The sequence below is a fragment of the Rhamphochromis sp. 'chilingali' genome, assembly GCF_963969265.1.
Source record: "Rhamphochromis sp. 'chilingali' genome assembly, chromosome: 20".
NCBI classification, from domain to species: Eukaryota; Metazoa; Chordata; class Actinopteri; order Cichliformes; family Cichlidae; genus Rhamphochromis; species Rhamphochromis sp. 'chilingali'.
In genome coordinates this window covers 27481273-27497229 of record NC_137947.1, presented here as the reverse complement: position 1 = coordinate 27497229, position 15957 = coordinate 27481273, and the positions used below count along the sequence as shown (strand labels likewise).

The window sequence follows — 15957 nt, the reverse complement described above, 5'->3', positions numbered from 1 at the left end:
CTGGCCACAACAGACTCATAGAAAATCCTCAGCATTTTCTGGCAGATGTTGAAGGACCTCAGTCGCCTCAAAAAATAGAGACGACTCTGGCCCTTCCTGTAAAGTGCTGTGGTGTTTTTAGCCCAGTCCAGTTTATTGTCAATGTGTACTCCAAGGTATTTATAGTCCTCCACAATGTCAACACTGACCCCCTGGATTGAAACAGGGGTCAAGTGTTTCCTGGTCTTCCTGAAGTCCACGATCAGTTCCTTGGTCTTTGCCACGTTGAGCTGCAGATGATTCTGCTCACACCACGTGACAAAGGAGTCGACCACAGCCCGGTACTCTGTCTCATCATCCCTGCTGATGCATCCAACCACCGCAGAGTCATCAGAAAACTTCTGAAGATGGCAGGTCTCTGTGCAGTGGCTGAAGTCTGTGGTGTAGAGGGTGAAGAGGAAGGGGGAGAGGACAGTCCCCTGTGGTGCCCCTGTGTTGCTAATCACCTTGTCAGACACACACTGTGGGAGACGTACATATTGTGGTCTTCCTGTCAGGTAATCAACAATCCAGGACACCAGAGAAGCATCCACCTGCATCGCTGCTAACTTATCACCCAGGAGGGTCGGCCTGATGGTGTTGAAAGCACTGGAAAAGTCAAAAAACATGACCCTCACAGTGCTCGCCGGCTGGTCCAGATGGGTGTAGACACGATTGAGCAGGTAGATGATGGCGTCCTCTGTTCCGAGACGAGGCTGATAAGCGAACTGAAGGGGATCCAGATGTGGTCTTACTATGGGTCGCAGCTGGTCCAGGATGAGCCTTTCCAGGGTCTTCATGATGTGGGAGGTCAGTGCCACGGGCCTGTAATCCTGGGGGCCACTGGGACGAGGCGTCTTTGGTACAGGGACGAGGCATGATGTCTTCCACATCACCGGGACCCTCTGCAGACTCAGACTCAGCATAAACAGTTTATGAAAGACTCCACACAGCTGGGGGGCACAGGTCTTGAGGACAAGGGGACTCACTCCGTCTGGTCCAGCAGACTTGCCTGAGTGAAGTCTCCTCATTTGCATCTCAACCTGGTATTGAGTGAAGGTGATGGGTGGGGGAGGGGTGTCAGGAATCTCACAGGAGGCAACATGTGAAGAGAGAGGCTGGCACAGTGGTGTGGCTCTGGATTCCAGGCTGACTGCAGGTGAGGTTGTGGGGGTGGGAGCAGACACTGTGGTGTCGAATCTATTGAAAAACAGATTCAACTCGTCGGCTCTATTCTCACCTCCCTCAGCTCCCCTGCTGTTGGTTGGCCTGAATCCAGTGATGGTCTTCATGCCCCTCCACACCTCTCTCATGCTGTTCTGCTGGAGTTTCCACTCCAGCTTCCTCCTGTAATTGTCCTTAGCCTCTCTGATCTTGTCCTTTAGTAACACCTGGATCTTCCTCACCTCCTCTTTGTTGCCCCCTCTGAAAGCCCTCTTCTTGTTGTTGAGGAGGGCTTTGATGTCCTTAGTCACCCACGGCTTGTTATTTGGGTAACAATGAACAGTCTGAGCTGGAACAATGGAGTCGGTGCAGAAAGTTATGTAGCCTGTGATACACTCAGTAAGCCCATTGATGTCCTCGGCGTGAGGCTCACAGAGTGTTTCCCAGTCGGTCGCCTCGAAACAGCCCTGTAGTTCCGCTATTGCCTCCTCTGACCACCTCCTAACAGTCCTGGTGGTCACAGGTTCCCTCCTCACAATTGGCACATAATGGGGGGTGAGGTGAATCAGGTTATGATCTGACCTACCAAGTGGGGGGAGGGAGGAGGAGCTGTATGCATCCTTGACGTTAGCATACAGTAAGTCTAAAGTTTTCTCTCCCCTGGTGGGACAGTCCACATATTGTTTGAATGTTGGTAGTGTATTGTCCAGTGATACATGGTTGAAGTCACCCGAGATCACAATAAAGGCACTCGGGTGCTGAGTCTGTAGCCGAGCTATGGTAGAGTGGATAGTGTCACATGCAGCTGTGGGGTTAGCAGAGGGGGGAACATAGACAGCCACCAAGATGACGTGAGAGAATTCCTTGGGTAAATAATACGGCCTGAGTCCAACAGCACACAGTTCAGTGTCCGGGCAACAAATCCTTTCTTTGATTGTTATGTTGGCAGGGTTACACCACCGGTTGTTAACTAAAACAGCAAGCCCACCTCCTTTACGCTTACCGCTAGCGATGCTGTCCCTGTCCGCCCGAACAGTGTGGAAGCCTTCCACGGAAGCATTCTCATCGGGAATGTCCTGGTGCAGCCATGATTCGGTGAAACACATCAGGCTACACTCTCGGTATTCCCTCTGACTCCGTACCAGTGCTGAGAGCTCGTCGATTTTAATTGCCAACGATCGCACATTTCCCATCACGATAGACGGCAGACACGGTTTAAACCTCCTCCTCGCTTCGAGCCTCCGCTGTCTCACCGTCACCTTTTTTCTTCTCTTCTGTCCTTGACCTCTGCATCCCCGATGTGTTTTCCTCCAAATTTCAGCTGGTACTTCTGCGGGCCTGGCCAGCGAGCCGGCCGGCATCAGGGCGATCAGCTGATCTCTGGAGTAAACAGTCCGTGCGTGTAGGAGATGTGCCGCGGTCCCGTTCCATGATAAAAGTAACAGTTCCACGGCCACCAGAAGAACAAAAACTCTCTCAATCCACATGATTGAGTAAGAGATAGAAAACGGAGGAAAATACAAGTCAGAAAAAAAAAAAAGAATACGTAAGAAAAAAGAGCTAAACTAAGAGAAAAGCAGGAGCGACTGTAACAGGCTGCACGCTGGTTGGCGCATGCGCACTTTAAAATGTAGAGTTATATAGTGTCCATGACAATCCCTGACTGATAGTATTCTGTTGTGTGGTTTTCTATCCAGATGTGCAATTCCCGCATGGACAGAGCTTTGGTTAAAGGAGACAGCAGTGTTTCTGGATCATGTACACATATGGCATTAAATTGCATTTGTAGGTGTCACAGTCAGCTGTGTTCACAGTGATTTCTGGAAGCGTTCCTGAGTCTATGCAGTTATTTCTAACATAGAATCATGCCTATTTTTAATCCATGCTGCTCGAGGGCCTGAAGATCAAAATCATTTACTATTGATTTTTGGCCCTGTCTGTTGCACACAGGGATTTCTCTAGATTCTTTTTTGATGATATTATGAACTGTAAATGGTTCAGTCCTTGCATTTTGTTAAGGAACCTCTGGTAATATTTACTTCAGATAAACTCTGTTTCTCTAATATGCAGTTTTTTTTATACCCAGTCATGTTCTTGACCAATTGCTAGTTGGCCTAATTGGTCACATTTTTTTTTTTATCACCAATTACTTTTGTGTTTTGTTGCACTTGTGCCAACTTTTTCGAGATATTCAAATAATTATGTTAAGCCTTTTTTTTCCCCTTAAAATGATACATTGTCTCACTTAAAACATTTGATATGTTTTTGTGTGAAAAATGTGAATTTATGATGCTTAAAATTGGCTTCCAAAACACTGAACAGTAGGGCAAATTATAACAGTTTCTAGGTGTTGCTATATAAAATGTAAATAACATTACTTGTAATCTTAAATGTATAGTATCTGAGGGATAATCATGGCTGCAATATTAGTTGAAGCTCTTATATGCAGTGGAAGTGTCAACATTTTTATTTTTACTCTACACCGTCCTACAAGCTTTACAAGGAAAGATTCAATAGTGGTCTGTATGAAAGCCAGCAAAGAGGGTCCAGAGTGTTTGGGGGGATTTTCTGTTTTTTTTTTTCAATTGTGATCGCCCAATGTAGTATGGAAGCCCGTTTCCGCCACTAAAAAAAAAAAAAAAAGGATACTTAACTCGAAATTTCGAGTTATCTTTCTCGAAATTTCGACTTATTTTCTCGAAATTTCGACTTATTTTCTCGAAATTTCAACTTAGCAACTCGAAATTTCGACTTAATAACTCGAAATTATGAGAAAAATAACTCGAAATTTTGAGTTATTTTCTCATAATTTCGAGTTAGCTCTGCCAATCAGTAATCTATGTGAATGACGTCATTTCCGTGTTACCCGGAAGCTGAAGCCCTCAGCTACAAATGCTACAGAAATGCTAATTATAGATACGGATCATGAATTCACAAATTGCTGAGTATTTTAAGCGTGGCTTCACAAATGAGGAGATTCTTGCGTTATTAGCTGAATCACATGGCATTACTATCAGCCTCCGTACACTTGAAAGGATTTTACACAACAACCGACTTTGGCGCAGAAAGAACAAAACAGAGGTGGGAGAGGTGGCAGCTTTTATACAAGCACAATTGGCAACCTCAGGACAGTGTCATGGGTATCGTTGGATGCACCAGAAGTGTTGGATGAATGGCATTGTTACTGACAGAGAAACCGTTCGTCTTCTGCTCCGTTTATTCGATGGAGAAGGTGTGGATTTGAGGTCACGTAGACGACTGCTGAGGCGAGTGTATCATAGCAGAGGCCCCAACTATGTGTGGCATATCGACGGCTACGATAAACTGAAGCCATTTGGGATTGCAATCAGTGGATGCATTGACGGATTTTCAAGGAGTATAATATGGCTAGACGCTTACAAGACAAATAATGACCCGAGAGTAATTGCTGGCTACTTCATGGATGCCGTGATTCAACAAGGTGGTTGCCCTGATCGAGTGAGATTAGATCTAGGAACAGAAAACGTCCATGTGGCTCACATGCAACGATTTTTGCACTTTACAGACAATGAACCAGAAAGAGAGCACGTCATATTTGGAGCAAGTACAGGAAATCAACGCATTGAAAGATGGTGGCTAATCTTACGAAGCCAGTGTATCCAGTACTGGATTGAACTATTTGACAAACTAAGAGAGGATGGCCACTTCTCAGACTCTTTCTTGGACAAATCATTGGTCCAGTTCTGTTTTCTTCACATTATACAGGTGAGTTTACATAGGTGATTGTGTAAACGACATGTATTGTAACTGTTTAATTTGTAACAACTCACACGGCCTTTGTATATTATAGAAACATCAGATATATTAAAGTACACGTGAAAAGTAGTGCTTTTTTTTTTTTTTTTTAAACTGTTTTGTTAAAAAAAAAATTCCACATATATATCAAGGAACACAATTATACATTATAACACATTGATTATTTATGTGTTTAGGCCTCTCTCTGTACTCGGTTAGCATTTTTGGTGGGTCAAAACTAAGTAAATAAGTATCTGTGTGTGTGTGTGTGTGTGTGTGTGTGTGTGTGTGTGTGTGTGTGTGTGTATATATACGGATATATATCATTAATGTAGCTCAAAGCTAAATTAATGGTGTGTAAGCTAAGAAAATCAATGTAGAAGTTAGTTGTGCTTTTGTACATTAACATTTTCATATTGTATGCCTGAAAATGTTTCTTTTGTTCATTTTGTTTTCATCTAGGAAGAATTAAATGAAGTTGCTTTGGCCTGGAATGACCACAGAATGCGCCCAGTCCACAACTCCCGAAGTCCTCATGGCCGACCATCTTTTATGTATGCCCTCCCAGACATTTATGGCGCGAGGGACTGTCTCAAACATGTCAATATGGACAAAGTTGAAGCCTGCCTTGAAGAATGCGTGTTCAAAGACTTTCCATGTGAAGAGGATGTCTTTCATCTCTGTGTAGAACTCATGTCAGAACATAACCTGGACTTCTCAGATGATGTGTTTCATACAGTGGATCTGTATGTAAAGCTAAGGCAGTTGATGCTTACTGAGTTGGAGCTTTTGCCTTAAAGGTTAGACATCGTTATGCATTTTTAATTCTGTATTTTCATATTTAAATTGTAAACTTTTATGAGTTATTAATTTTTGGATGGTTGTCGTTTTTGGGGCACACATACATGGGTTTTGAGGGCCTGAAAATGTATTTCACGAACAGGGCCAATTGAAAAAGGCTATAAAAATTGTATTTAATTTTTGGAGGGTTGTTTTTTTTTTTTGGATGGTTTATTTCAATTAACAAACCAATTTTTTGTTTTAAAAGCCTTATTATTAAAACATATGTAAACATAATGTCTGTTAGACCTGCTATTTGGAGGATATGCAGCGCATGTCACCTTGGAATTATGATTTCAACTTTTTGTAAATATGCTTTTTCATCTTTCTTTTTGAGTAATTATTGATGTTTTGAAATATCTGGTTATGTAGCAGTAAAAAAAATTTTCACTGTCATTTTTTTCACTGCTGAGACTTTTTATATATACTGACTGTTTTCCTGATTATGGGCAGTATAATTATATATATTTTTAGCATATGGATAACCTAACTGAGTGAGATTTATGGACCTTTTTTTTTTTTTTTTTTTCGGATTGCGCCTCAGAATAATAAAAACCCAGAAATTACCAAAATTAAAGATGTAATTTGTCTCATTGAACACTTTATTATAAAACACAGATCTTTTGCCATCATCTTGTCTTAAAACAAAATAACTGTACTGTATTTACAGTAACACAAAAAACCTTAAAGTATTCTTATAAAAAGCTAATTGCAAGCACAAGACTTGGAAAAAGTACGATAATACACTCAACAAAAATATGCAATATGTTCTGCAAAAGTTCAATTATTATTAAAAATACAAAAAGAATGGGACAATAAAAAGAGATTGAGGATAATATGGCAAGATCTGATAACAATATCCTACAATTAAAGAATAAGAACGTGTGGTCTAAAACCACTATGAAGCAAATACATTAGGCTCAAACATGAAAACAGAAATATAGGAAAATATCTTTTAAATAACTACCCCATCGGCTATGTAGTTTTGAAAAAGGGGGCTATGATACACAGGGGTTTTTTTCCATTACAAAAATCAGGAAAAGCCAACCAAAAATCCACCTTCAGCTAAGCAATTGCTGATTTCACAGAAATCCAAAATAAAAGCAGGTGTGCCTTATGGCCATTCAATTTAGCAAAAGTCACCATAACCCAGATGGCTAAACAGAACTGTACAAACATAACTGTAATAAAATACAATGATAAAGTAAAACCTGACTTGTAAACTGTAAAATGTGTGCACGATGATAAAAAATGTAGGAGATATTGCATATATCTCCTACATGTACTATACACTACATATTGCAGGGGTCTCTCTAATTTTCTGGTGAACCACTACAATACATGTCATCTTTTGACATTACATTAATAAAATTTGACAAATTAAAATGAACCTAATGCATTTTTTAAAGTTGATTTTGGATTCAAATAATAGTAAAATTGAATAAAAGGTGGAAAAACTGCTTTCATTGTTCACATGCACACATGCTGACTGAGGAAATGGGAATGCTTATAAATGGTCTCCAGACTGCCACTCTGAGACCTCTGCAGAAATGCATTTCACAAGTGTTTAGAAAAATATTGCCTCAGTTGTAATAGGAAAACACAGAAACACAAAGAAGTACCTCAAATTGCATTACAGTGGTATTTCACCAAATACTTTTTCTTGGAACTCAGTTTTTAAACACCTGAAACCTTTGCTGTGACATTCACATGGGAACACTTTAGACTTAGTTCACAACTCAAATATAATCTGTTGTAAAACAACAATGGCTTTTAAGCCATTGTCCGTGAATCAAACCTTTAGATAATGTCCATAACCCACACATTTGATTCCAACACACTGTTCATCTCCGATCTGAAGTCAGGATAGCTGTCATAATTTATCGACAGCTCCAGTACACACCCACATGTGTGTGCCACAGGTCGTCTCTGGAAACCTTTCAGTTCGTTAAACCCAATGATGATGTTCTTTCCCAGATGTAAATCTGAACCTGTGCAAAACCTGAGGAACAAACACAAATGTTCCTTCTCAGCATTCTTCACATATGTAGTTAGATATTTCTGAATCAGCTTCTGGTGAGCCGTCATTGTTTCAGGGAAAGTGAGACACTTGAGAACTTTTCTCACAGTTGGTTGGAGGGTTTCATAAACTGAAGATAGATCACAAAGGCTTTCCCATGCAGTGCTGAGTGTTCTTGCCCACTGTTCAATAACATAGGCAGGCTCTTGGACAAGTGTTTTGTGTGCAAGCTCCAATAGGACTTCAGTGGCATTGCAGGCTGTTGGTATCTTTCTGCAGCTGTGGTTATCAAGTATGTCTATAAGTTCTTCTTGGTCCACGGTGCTAAAGTCTGATCGCCACGCCTCTAACACTGTACGCTCAGAGTCAGGCATGAACTTAAGGAAATTCTCCACAATATCACTCTTTACATATCCAAAGGCAGCTTGTTCCAGAATGGCAGGTGCAATTTTCACAGGCAGATATTTCTCTCTAACCCATCCAAATGCAATGATTCTGCCCACACTCTCCCACTCCGGTTGCCCAAGATCATGCCTTAAGAAGGGCACTTTGTAAACGTTTCCAGTGGTGCACTGGTCATAGAATTCTTTCCAGAATTCTGAAAGACAGTCTCTCACAACTCCCCCATCGTCATGGGCCATTTCAGGTGTTCCATCAGGCAGTAAGACCTGGATTTTGATGTCGACATCTTCAAGGTCCTTATCACTAAAATGTGAAATGAGCTCTGACATTACCTGCCCTCTGTGGACCACCACTACTCTCCTCACTCTCTCACTGGATGGACCAGGTTGTGGAGAAAAAATCAGGGTGTCATCCAAATTTATTGGCTCACTGTCAGAAAAGGGGCCAACAAAAATAATGTCACTGCTGTGAGAAGTGTTAGCGCTTAGAGACTGCGTGGAAGATTGTGGAAGGTTATCGTTTGGAGTGTCTTCAATGTATGTCACATCATGGCTGATTGTTTCAAATGGAGCAGATGTTTGGACTGTAGTGACAGTAAAAGAAGAGGTTTGGTTTTGAGGACTCGCTTCAATTTCTGAAGATGGATGCAAACCTGGGTTGGAGCTCTGAAGGCTGTCATTTTGTTTTTTCTTTGTGGTGAGGTAGAACCTGAGGATATTAAGTTTTGTGACATGATAAAGTTCTCCTACTGTCAATGCATCATCGACTATCATCTCTTGATAATCCTTCAGATCACAGTCAAAATCTGTTAAGGGCCCCTGAATGTTTCCTCCATCTGGAAAGAACAGGCCTGTTGCAACCTGTAATATGTCCCTTTTCTTGGCATCCTTGCAGATGTCTATTTTTCTTGTTCCTCCTCCTCGTCTAGCTCTAACCTGCTTGAAAACCTCAGTGTCTTCATCATAATGCATCCATCCTATTTCTATTTTTCTATTTCTCTTCAGAGCATTTCTTTTATGGGTTGTTTGGGAATGTTCTTCTTGCCGTGTGCTACTGCCATCCTCTTCAGATAATTTTCTTTTGGACAGTTTGGATTTCAGCCGTTCAAAAAGCGCTGACTTGCGGCTGCTGCCCCTCCGTCTGCAAAATCCAAATACTGCTAGACGATCACCGTATGATGGCAAATAAGTCTTCAGCTCCTCATCTGTCATTAGACTTATGACACTGGCATCAATCTAAAGATGGAAAAATAATTTAATTTATTGAAACAACCAGCCTTGAAAATACAATTCTATTTTTAACTTAAGAACAATGAGGAAAAGTTGCATTTCAACCAGTATCTTGTTGGAATTAAGTACCTTCTCATTCTCCAAGGTCTGTATAATTTCCTCAGAGACTTCTCTTTGTTTCAAGAATTCAGTCAAGTCTCCCATGCTGTAAGGAAGGATGTAAATTAAAATTACAAAATTAAAATAAAGCCACCATATTATCGTCAAAGTATCTGTGCCTACCTACATTATGAGCTCTGACTATGGTGGAGAAGTGGGAACTGCATTTTTAAGTGTCCATTTGCACTGTAACTACAATCAGCATCACAATACAGTCAATCCCACATTTTCTCAGTTGTCTGGTTACAGTTTTATTGGTTTTGTTCCTTATTTATATAGTTGTCAGTCATATTCCCTGTTTTGGGTGATTTGTGATTTTGTTTTATACAGTGCTGTATACTTATTACGCATGCTTTCAGCAAAACGTCTGTTTCATCAGACGTAACAGGTGTCATTAGCGTGTAACAGAAACCTTATAGGTACCTTTGGTTAACCCTGACGTTGCATTCTATTCAACTTTGTATGTAACAATCGCTGTCACACTGTTTTTATATACCTTTTATCCAGTTATCATTTGTAGGAAGGCATTCAAAACTGAAGAACCTGGCGCCATTTGTTGTTAATACAGCAGCTCACGACACGATCCAGTTTTGAGTGCGCACCCCTTTGCGCCATATCCTTCCGGGTAACAAGGAAATGACATCAGCCACGTAGATTTCTTATTGGCAGCGCTAACTCGAAATTTCGAGTTATTTTCTCAAAATTTCGACTTATTTTCTCGAAATTTCGAGTTATTTTCTCAAAATTTCGAGTTAATAACTCGAAATTTCGAGTTAATAAGTCCGAATTTTGAGAAAATAACTCGAAATTTCGAGAAAATAAGTCGAAATTTCGAGAAAGATAACTCGAAATTTCGAGTTATGGATCTTTTTTTTTTTTTTTTTAGTGGCGGAAACGGGCTTCCATAATGTAGAGAGTAGCCAATGTGGTCATGAAAATTCACAAATACACAAGAAAACTTGTCATTAAAACCTTCAGTACCTGCGGGGACCTACGGTCACTAATGAAGGGCAAAATCCTGGTCCCCATGAGTTTGAAGGCATTTTTGAGGCTCAAAATGTGGTTTTAGTGTCAGGGTTACAATTGGGTTATGGTTAGGTTTAGGCTGAAGGTTAGGATTAGGCATTCATTTTTGATGGTTAGGGTAAGCAGCTAGGTAAAGCATTATGTCAGTGAGATGTTCTCACTAAGATATGAAAATAAGTGTGTGTGTGTGTGTGTGTGTGTGTGTGTGTGTGTGTGTGTGTTTGTTTGATGGAAAAGAGTCATTTGAAACATATGCTAAGGAAGTTCTTTATATCAAATTAAAGCTACTGTCACTGAGCGTTTGACTTTCAATTCCAATGTTAACTGGTGTGACAACATAACTTCATTATTTATAGTTAAATAAACAAGTCAGTGTTGCCTGTGACACAATAATCATAACAACATGGATTTTTTAAATCAATTATTCACTTTCTGTTGTGTTCTGTTCTCATCCTTTTTATTTTTTCCTTTATCCATTTATTTATTCATTTCTATCATTATTATCATTTCTGTTATTATTCACATTAATATTAAGAATCTAGTAATATAGCTGTTTCAGAGCTGACAGGCAGGAAAAAGGGAAGACCGAAAGGGCGGGAAAAGGCAGGAAGAAGAGGACAGAGCACAAGTAGAAAAGCATAGTGGTTCACAAACCCCTGCACTTGTAAGCTTCTGCTCTACATTTGAGTACACTACATGTGTTCAGCCCATCCATCCAATTTTTTTCCTGTTCATCCAATTCAGTACATCAAGGTCGTTTGGGTTGAAAGTAGACAGTAACACAGGGTATTTTAAAGATTAAGTGAGCTGTGACACAATGTATCCTGTGTTAGTGAGTTCACTAAAGAAAGATGAATGGAAATGTAAGGTCACAGTGTTTAGAAATTAGTTTGAAAGTATGAATTTGCAATGTACATTTGTACTTCAATAAACACTTTAAAAGATGATAGTTTGCGGTTTATAATGCTGAGTCTAAAAATCCTTATATATGTCACCTGACACACTTTTAACCCATCTGAGTCTGTCTCTCTGTCATTCTCTGTAAGCTCAGTAAATGGGTCACAGCCAGGTTGGGAGGAAGCCTTGATTTCCACAGAAATATGACCTTCACAAGGTAAAATCAGTGTCTACAGCGTATGTGAAATATCCACACACACATACAAACATACAATCATCTCTAATGGCCCAGTAGAAGTGGTGATGTATTTAAACTCCACCCTCTGCTTGCAATTCCCTTATTTTCTTATTTTCCTGTGTTTGGAACGTTTCTAGGTTGGGAGCTTTGGGCATTTTCAGTGTCTCTGTCTATGTAATAGATAAATAGATAATTGCATGTCTGTTTGAACAAACATACACACACACACACACACACACACACACTCATTGTGTTTGAGAGTGCCAGCATAATGTTACATTTATCGGTTTATATGACTAAAGACTTACTTTTTGCCCACATAAGATACCCCACAATGTGACTGGAGGGAGAGATCACACCCAGGTCATTGAGTACTGCTGTTTTTTCAAAGCCACTGGCATTTCTCAAATATTCCGAAGGTGTTCCGTCATTGTTTGTGTCATGACACCCTTGGTTATTGCAAAAGCAAAAAAAAAAAAAAAAAAAGCCTTATCTCACAGCTATTTATATATAAAGAACGGTGTGTGGGCTGTTACTTTTTTTAAAGTAATGCACTAGGTCAGCGGTCCCCAACCCCCGGGCCTTGGACCGGTACCGGTCCATGAGGCTCAGGTGTGAAATGTATGGTTTTCAGGGTTTTAAGCGTTATTTTGTTATCGTTTTTATCGTTAACTCGGTTTTCCTGGGTCTTTTCACGTGTGTTATCTTCTTTTTTTCGGTGCCGGTACTAGTTTTATTTTGTTGTATTTATCCGCGACACCTTAAAGGCCGGTCCGTGAAAATATTGTCGGGCATAAACCGGTCCGTGGCGCAAAAAAGGTTGGGGACCGCTGCACTAGATTACTTATTTACTCCACAGAGAAGGCCATTTGTAATGTAGCCTAATTACCAGTTAACAATATTAACCCTCGGATGGTCTAAGTCAAAAAAGGGTCCCTTTTTTGACTTAGACCATCCGAGGGTTAACCTTAGGCTAAAGTCTCTCACTGACACAAATCCCTGTCCCAGTGAGGACATGCACAGTATCATTCTTTCAGTGTAGCTCTGTGTTAGCATGTTGTCTTTGCAGATGTTTGCAAAGGGTCTTTGTTTGCAGCGTCAGCACAGCTTGCACGTTATAATCACAATCAGGTCCAAGATCTCTACTCTCCAGAAGTTGTTTGTGTATGTACACGTGCACACATGCATGCACAAACACACATAAATATATATGAATTTGTTTTTAGCCCCTCATTCAGACAATTGAAGAAACTTGGTGTAGTAAAGCAAAGTGTTACATTATTGCTCTATTAAAACATTTTTTAAATTAATGTATTTATTTTTTCTGCCTAAAACTCACCAAGTCCAAACAACATTAATAAGCACGTAAAACATGAACCACCGTCTCCTCTACTCCGCTGCCATCTCTCCAACCTCCACACTGGCTCAACAAAAGTCAGTCCACATTTGGAGATTGTTTAAAAGGGAACCATTATCTCTGTGTCCAATAATACACCGGCCAGTTTATGATGGCATCAACACCAAAGGGAAGCTTTTTGCACATCCCTCTGATACTACAGTAGCAATATGTCACAGAATTGCAGTGTGGGGTGGGCTGAACAGTAATATATCTTCACATGATGAGCAAGTTCAGGTTCACACAAACCTCAGATTCTCAGTTTTAGAATTCACATATTTGTCAGTGAGATGGCCTTTCTTTAAGTATTTTTTTTTTTCTTCTATTCATGAAATGGAGAAAATGAACTCTCCCAAAGGATGGAGAGTGTAGGTCACTGTATTAGAGCAGGATTGGCCTTAACATAAAAATATGATGAATAGTAGGAAAGTGTGTGCAAAGCCATTTTATATATACACACAGAATATTACATGTGGAAACAGCATAAAAAGAAGATTACAACAGAAAAGCACAGCATTTGCCATTGTCATGATCAGTCATGACTCGCTGATCCTCATGTTTGAACTTACACTTAAAGCACAGTTGGACGCACAGGAGGGCAAGAAACAGCTAATGACTTTGAAGAAGTACTGTTTGAAGAAAAGGAGTGTATAATTAATTTAACTTAAAGACAAGCTATTGGTGGTGGTTTGAATCAGTTAGATATTTCATTTCATCAGATGCAAAAAATCACATTTTGTGAGGAAAGAAATTAAATGCTTCCGGCAAAGAAAACCTTTAATACAAAATATCAAATCTCAAAATCTTAAACTGTTAAATTTTAAGGTTAAAGTCTTTCTAAGAATTTTCGGATCAATTTTAATGTTTGAGGCCACATAATATGGAACAAATTTATTTTTACTTTGGTGACTAAATTATTAAAGTATACTCAAGGCAATAGGAAGAAATTTCAGACACATTATTTTAAAACAATAACCTTCATTAAGATGATAATGGACCAAAACGAGTAACTTAAATAGCAGCTGGTGTGTGTGGTAAACTAATAAAGGCAATATGAAGAAAGATTTGCCCTTGAGTTTCAAATACATTTCAACTATGTTCTGCATCTCAAAGGTTTAAAAGTCTTAAATACCTTAAGCGCAATATCGTAATTTCTACTTTTGGTGAAAGATGCTGATATTTGTGGGAACCATTGAAACTGTTAAACTCAGCTTAAAAAAATAAATAAATAAGCAAGCATAAATATTAGCAGAGCGTCTATGAAGATTCACATCATTTTAAAGGTTAAGATGTTAGGTGCTAGATATTTCTAAGAGCAATGAAAAAGCAGCTGGAAAACATGAATGTGCTTTGCTGAATCTTGCATACTAATCATATCAACATTCCATCCAGTATAGGATCACATATTGGAGTTTTATGATGTCTGTCAGCCCAAATATCACACAGGCTATTCGCAAAGCAGATGATGTCAGTTTTTGGACAAATGAAAGACACATAAGTTAATAATAAATAACACACCCTGTCAGATTTTTGGACAATTGTAATTACTGCTTTCCTATTATTATTATTTTTAACAGTGGGACCTTAAATGACAAGAAATGTCACAGTTTGAATGCCTTGAATGAAGTGCAGAGTGATTCATTTGGGGTTAAATTAGTTCTTTGTGGATAATTTCTCTTTTTGATCCATAAATAAATGCAATACTAATTCAAGCAGGAAGATGGCATCTCAATCAATCTCGTGCTTCAAGCTTGTTCCTGTGCTGCCATGATTAGTGCCTCTGTCCTGTCCTTCAGTTCAGCTTTGCCCAGCCATTGGTAGAACTTCTCAGTATCAGCCACTTTTTTGGTGGTGGCACTGGATTAGAGACACAGCAGGAGAGGAAACAAAGTACAACTGAATGGTGCACGATGCCTTTTGTAAGAACTAGTTTACATGGCTCTGCTGAAATGCCCAAAACAAATGAAGGCTGTTATCTCAAAAGAAAGAAAACAAATAAATGATTTGAGAGCATGAACTGCTCTTTCATTAATTGTTTTGTTATTGCTGGGATGATATCAACATTCATATTTATGATGTTCTGGGGTTGAACAAGTGTTCTGATTAAAGTCTTTTCCATGTTTTCTTTAAAAATTCTGTAATTCACACCTTAGTCCATAATTTTAGTGAGTAAAAACACATTAACTGCAATAGGACAATTTAAAGTTTGTCCATATTTATTTGATTTACTATTAAATTGATTATTAATGGAATTTTGTTTGTAGTTTCATTAGATAACACTTTTTGATCTATGAATTTTTAAGATTAATAACATCATGTTAATATTGTAAAATGTTTTCAAATTGGGATTAAACAAGAAACTGCATAATAAAACATAGATATGCAGCACATCCAGATCAGGAGTCAAAAACAGTTAAAAATACCCCCAAAACCTCACCTTTTCCTTTTATTGTAGCCTGCACTCTTTCATTGAGAGTGGTAAGAATCTCACCTTACCTGTGGGTAACACCTAGCAGGCACACTTTGATCCCACTGTGCAAGAGTCAAGCAATTAAATATGTTGCTAATTTTGTGTTTTGTTCAGTGCATCATTCTCAAAGTATTGCATACGTACAGATGCATACTGTGGCTTTGTGTGTTGTGTTCAAGTGCTTTTCTGTTTAGATGAACTGCTGGACTTCCTCACCGGGGGGGGGTCTACCCTCTTCCTGACCAAGGATGTTTGCCTTCATGTTATATGACCCTTTGATCAGCAGTACCACACACACACACACACACACACACACACACACAC

The 15957-nt window shown here is 39.4% G+C and overlaps 2 protein-coding genes across 2 annotated transcripts; one reads left to right on the top strand and one right to left on the bottom strand.

The window, feature by feature from the left end:
• Positions 1–4033: 4033 nt before the first annotated feature.
• Positions 4034–6339, top strand: LOC308388314 (uncharacterized protein). Its single transcript, XM_080868930.1, has 2 exons — positions 4034–4926; positions 5419–6339. Exons 1-2 carry the CDS (start codon positions 4108–4110, stop codon positions 5752–5754), a joined length of 1155 nt encoding a protein of 384 aa, XP_080725056.1. The 5' UTR covers positions 4034–4107; the 3' UTR covers positions 5755–6339.
• Positions 6340–7225: 886 nt separating this feature from the next.
• LOC308388228 (uncharacterized protein) lies at positions 7226–10261 on the bottom strand. The gene is made up of 3 exons (XM_080868806.1): positions 10103–10261; positions 9577–9652; positions 7226–9453 (listed from the first exon to the last, which is right to left on the bottom strand). Exons 2-3 carry the CDS (start codon positions 9649–9651, stop codon positions 7597–7599), a joined length of 1932 nt encoding a protein of 643 aa, XP_080724932.1. The 5' UTR covers position 9652; positions 10103–10261; the 3' UTR covers positions 7226–7596.
• Positions 10262–15957: the final 5696 nt, after the last annotated feature.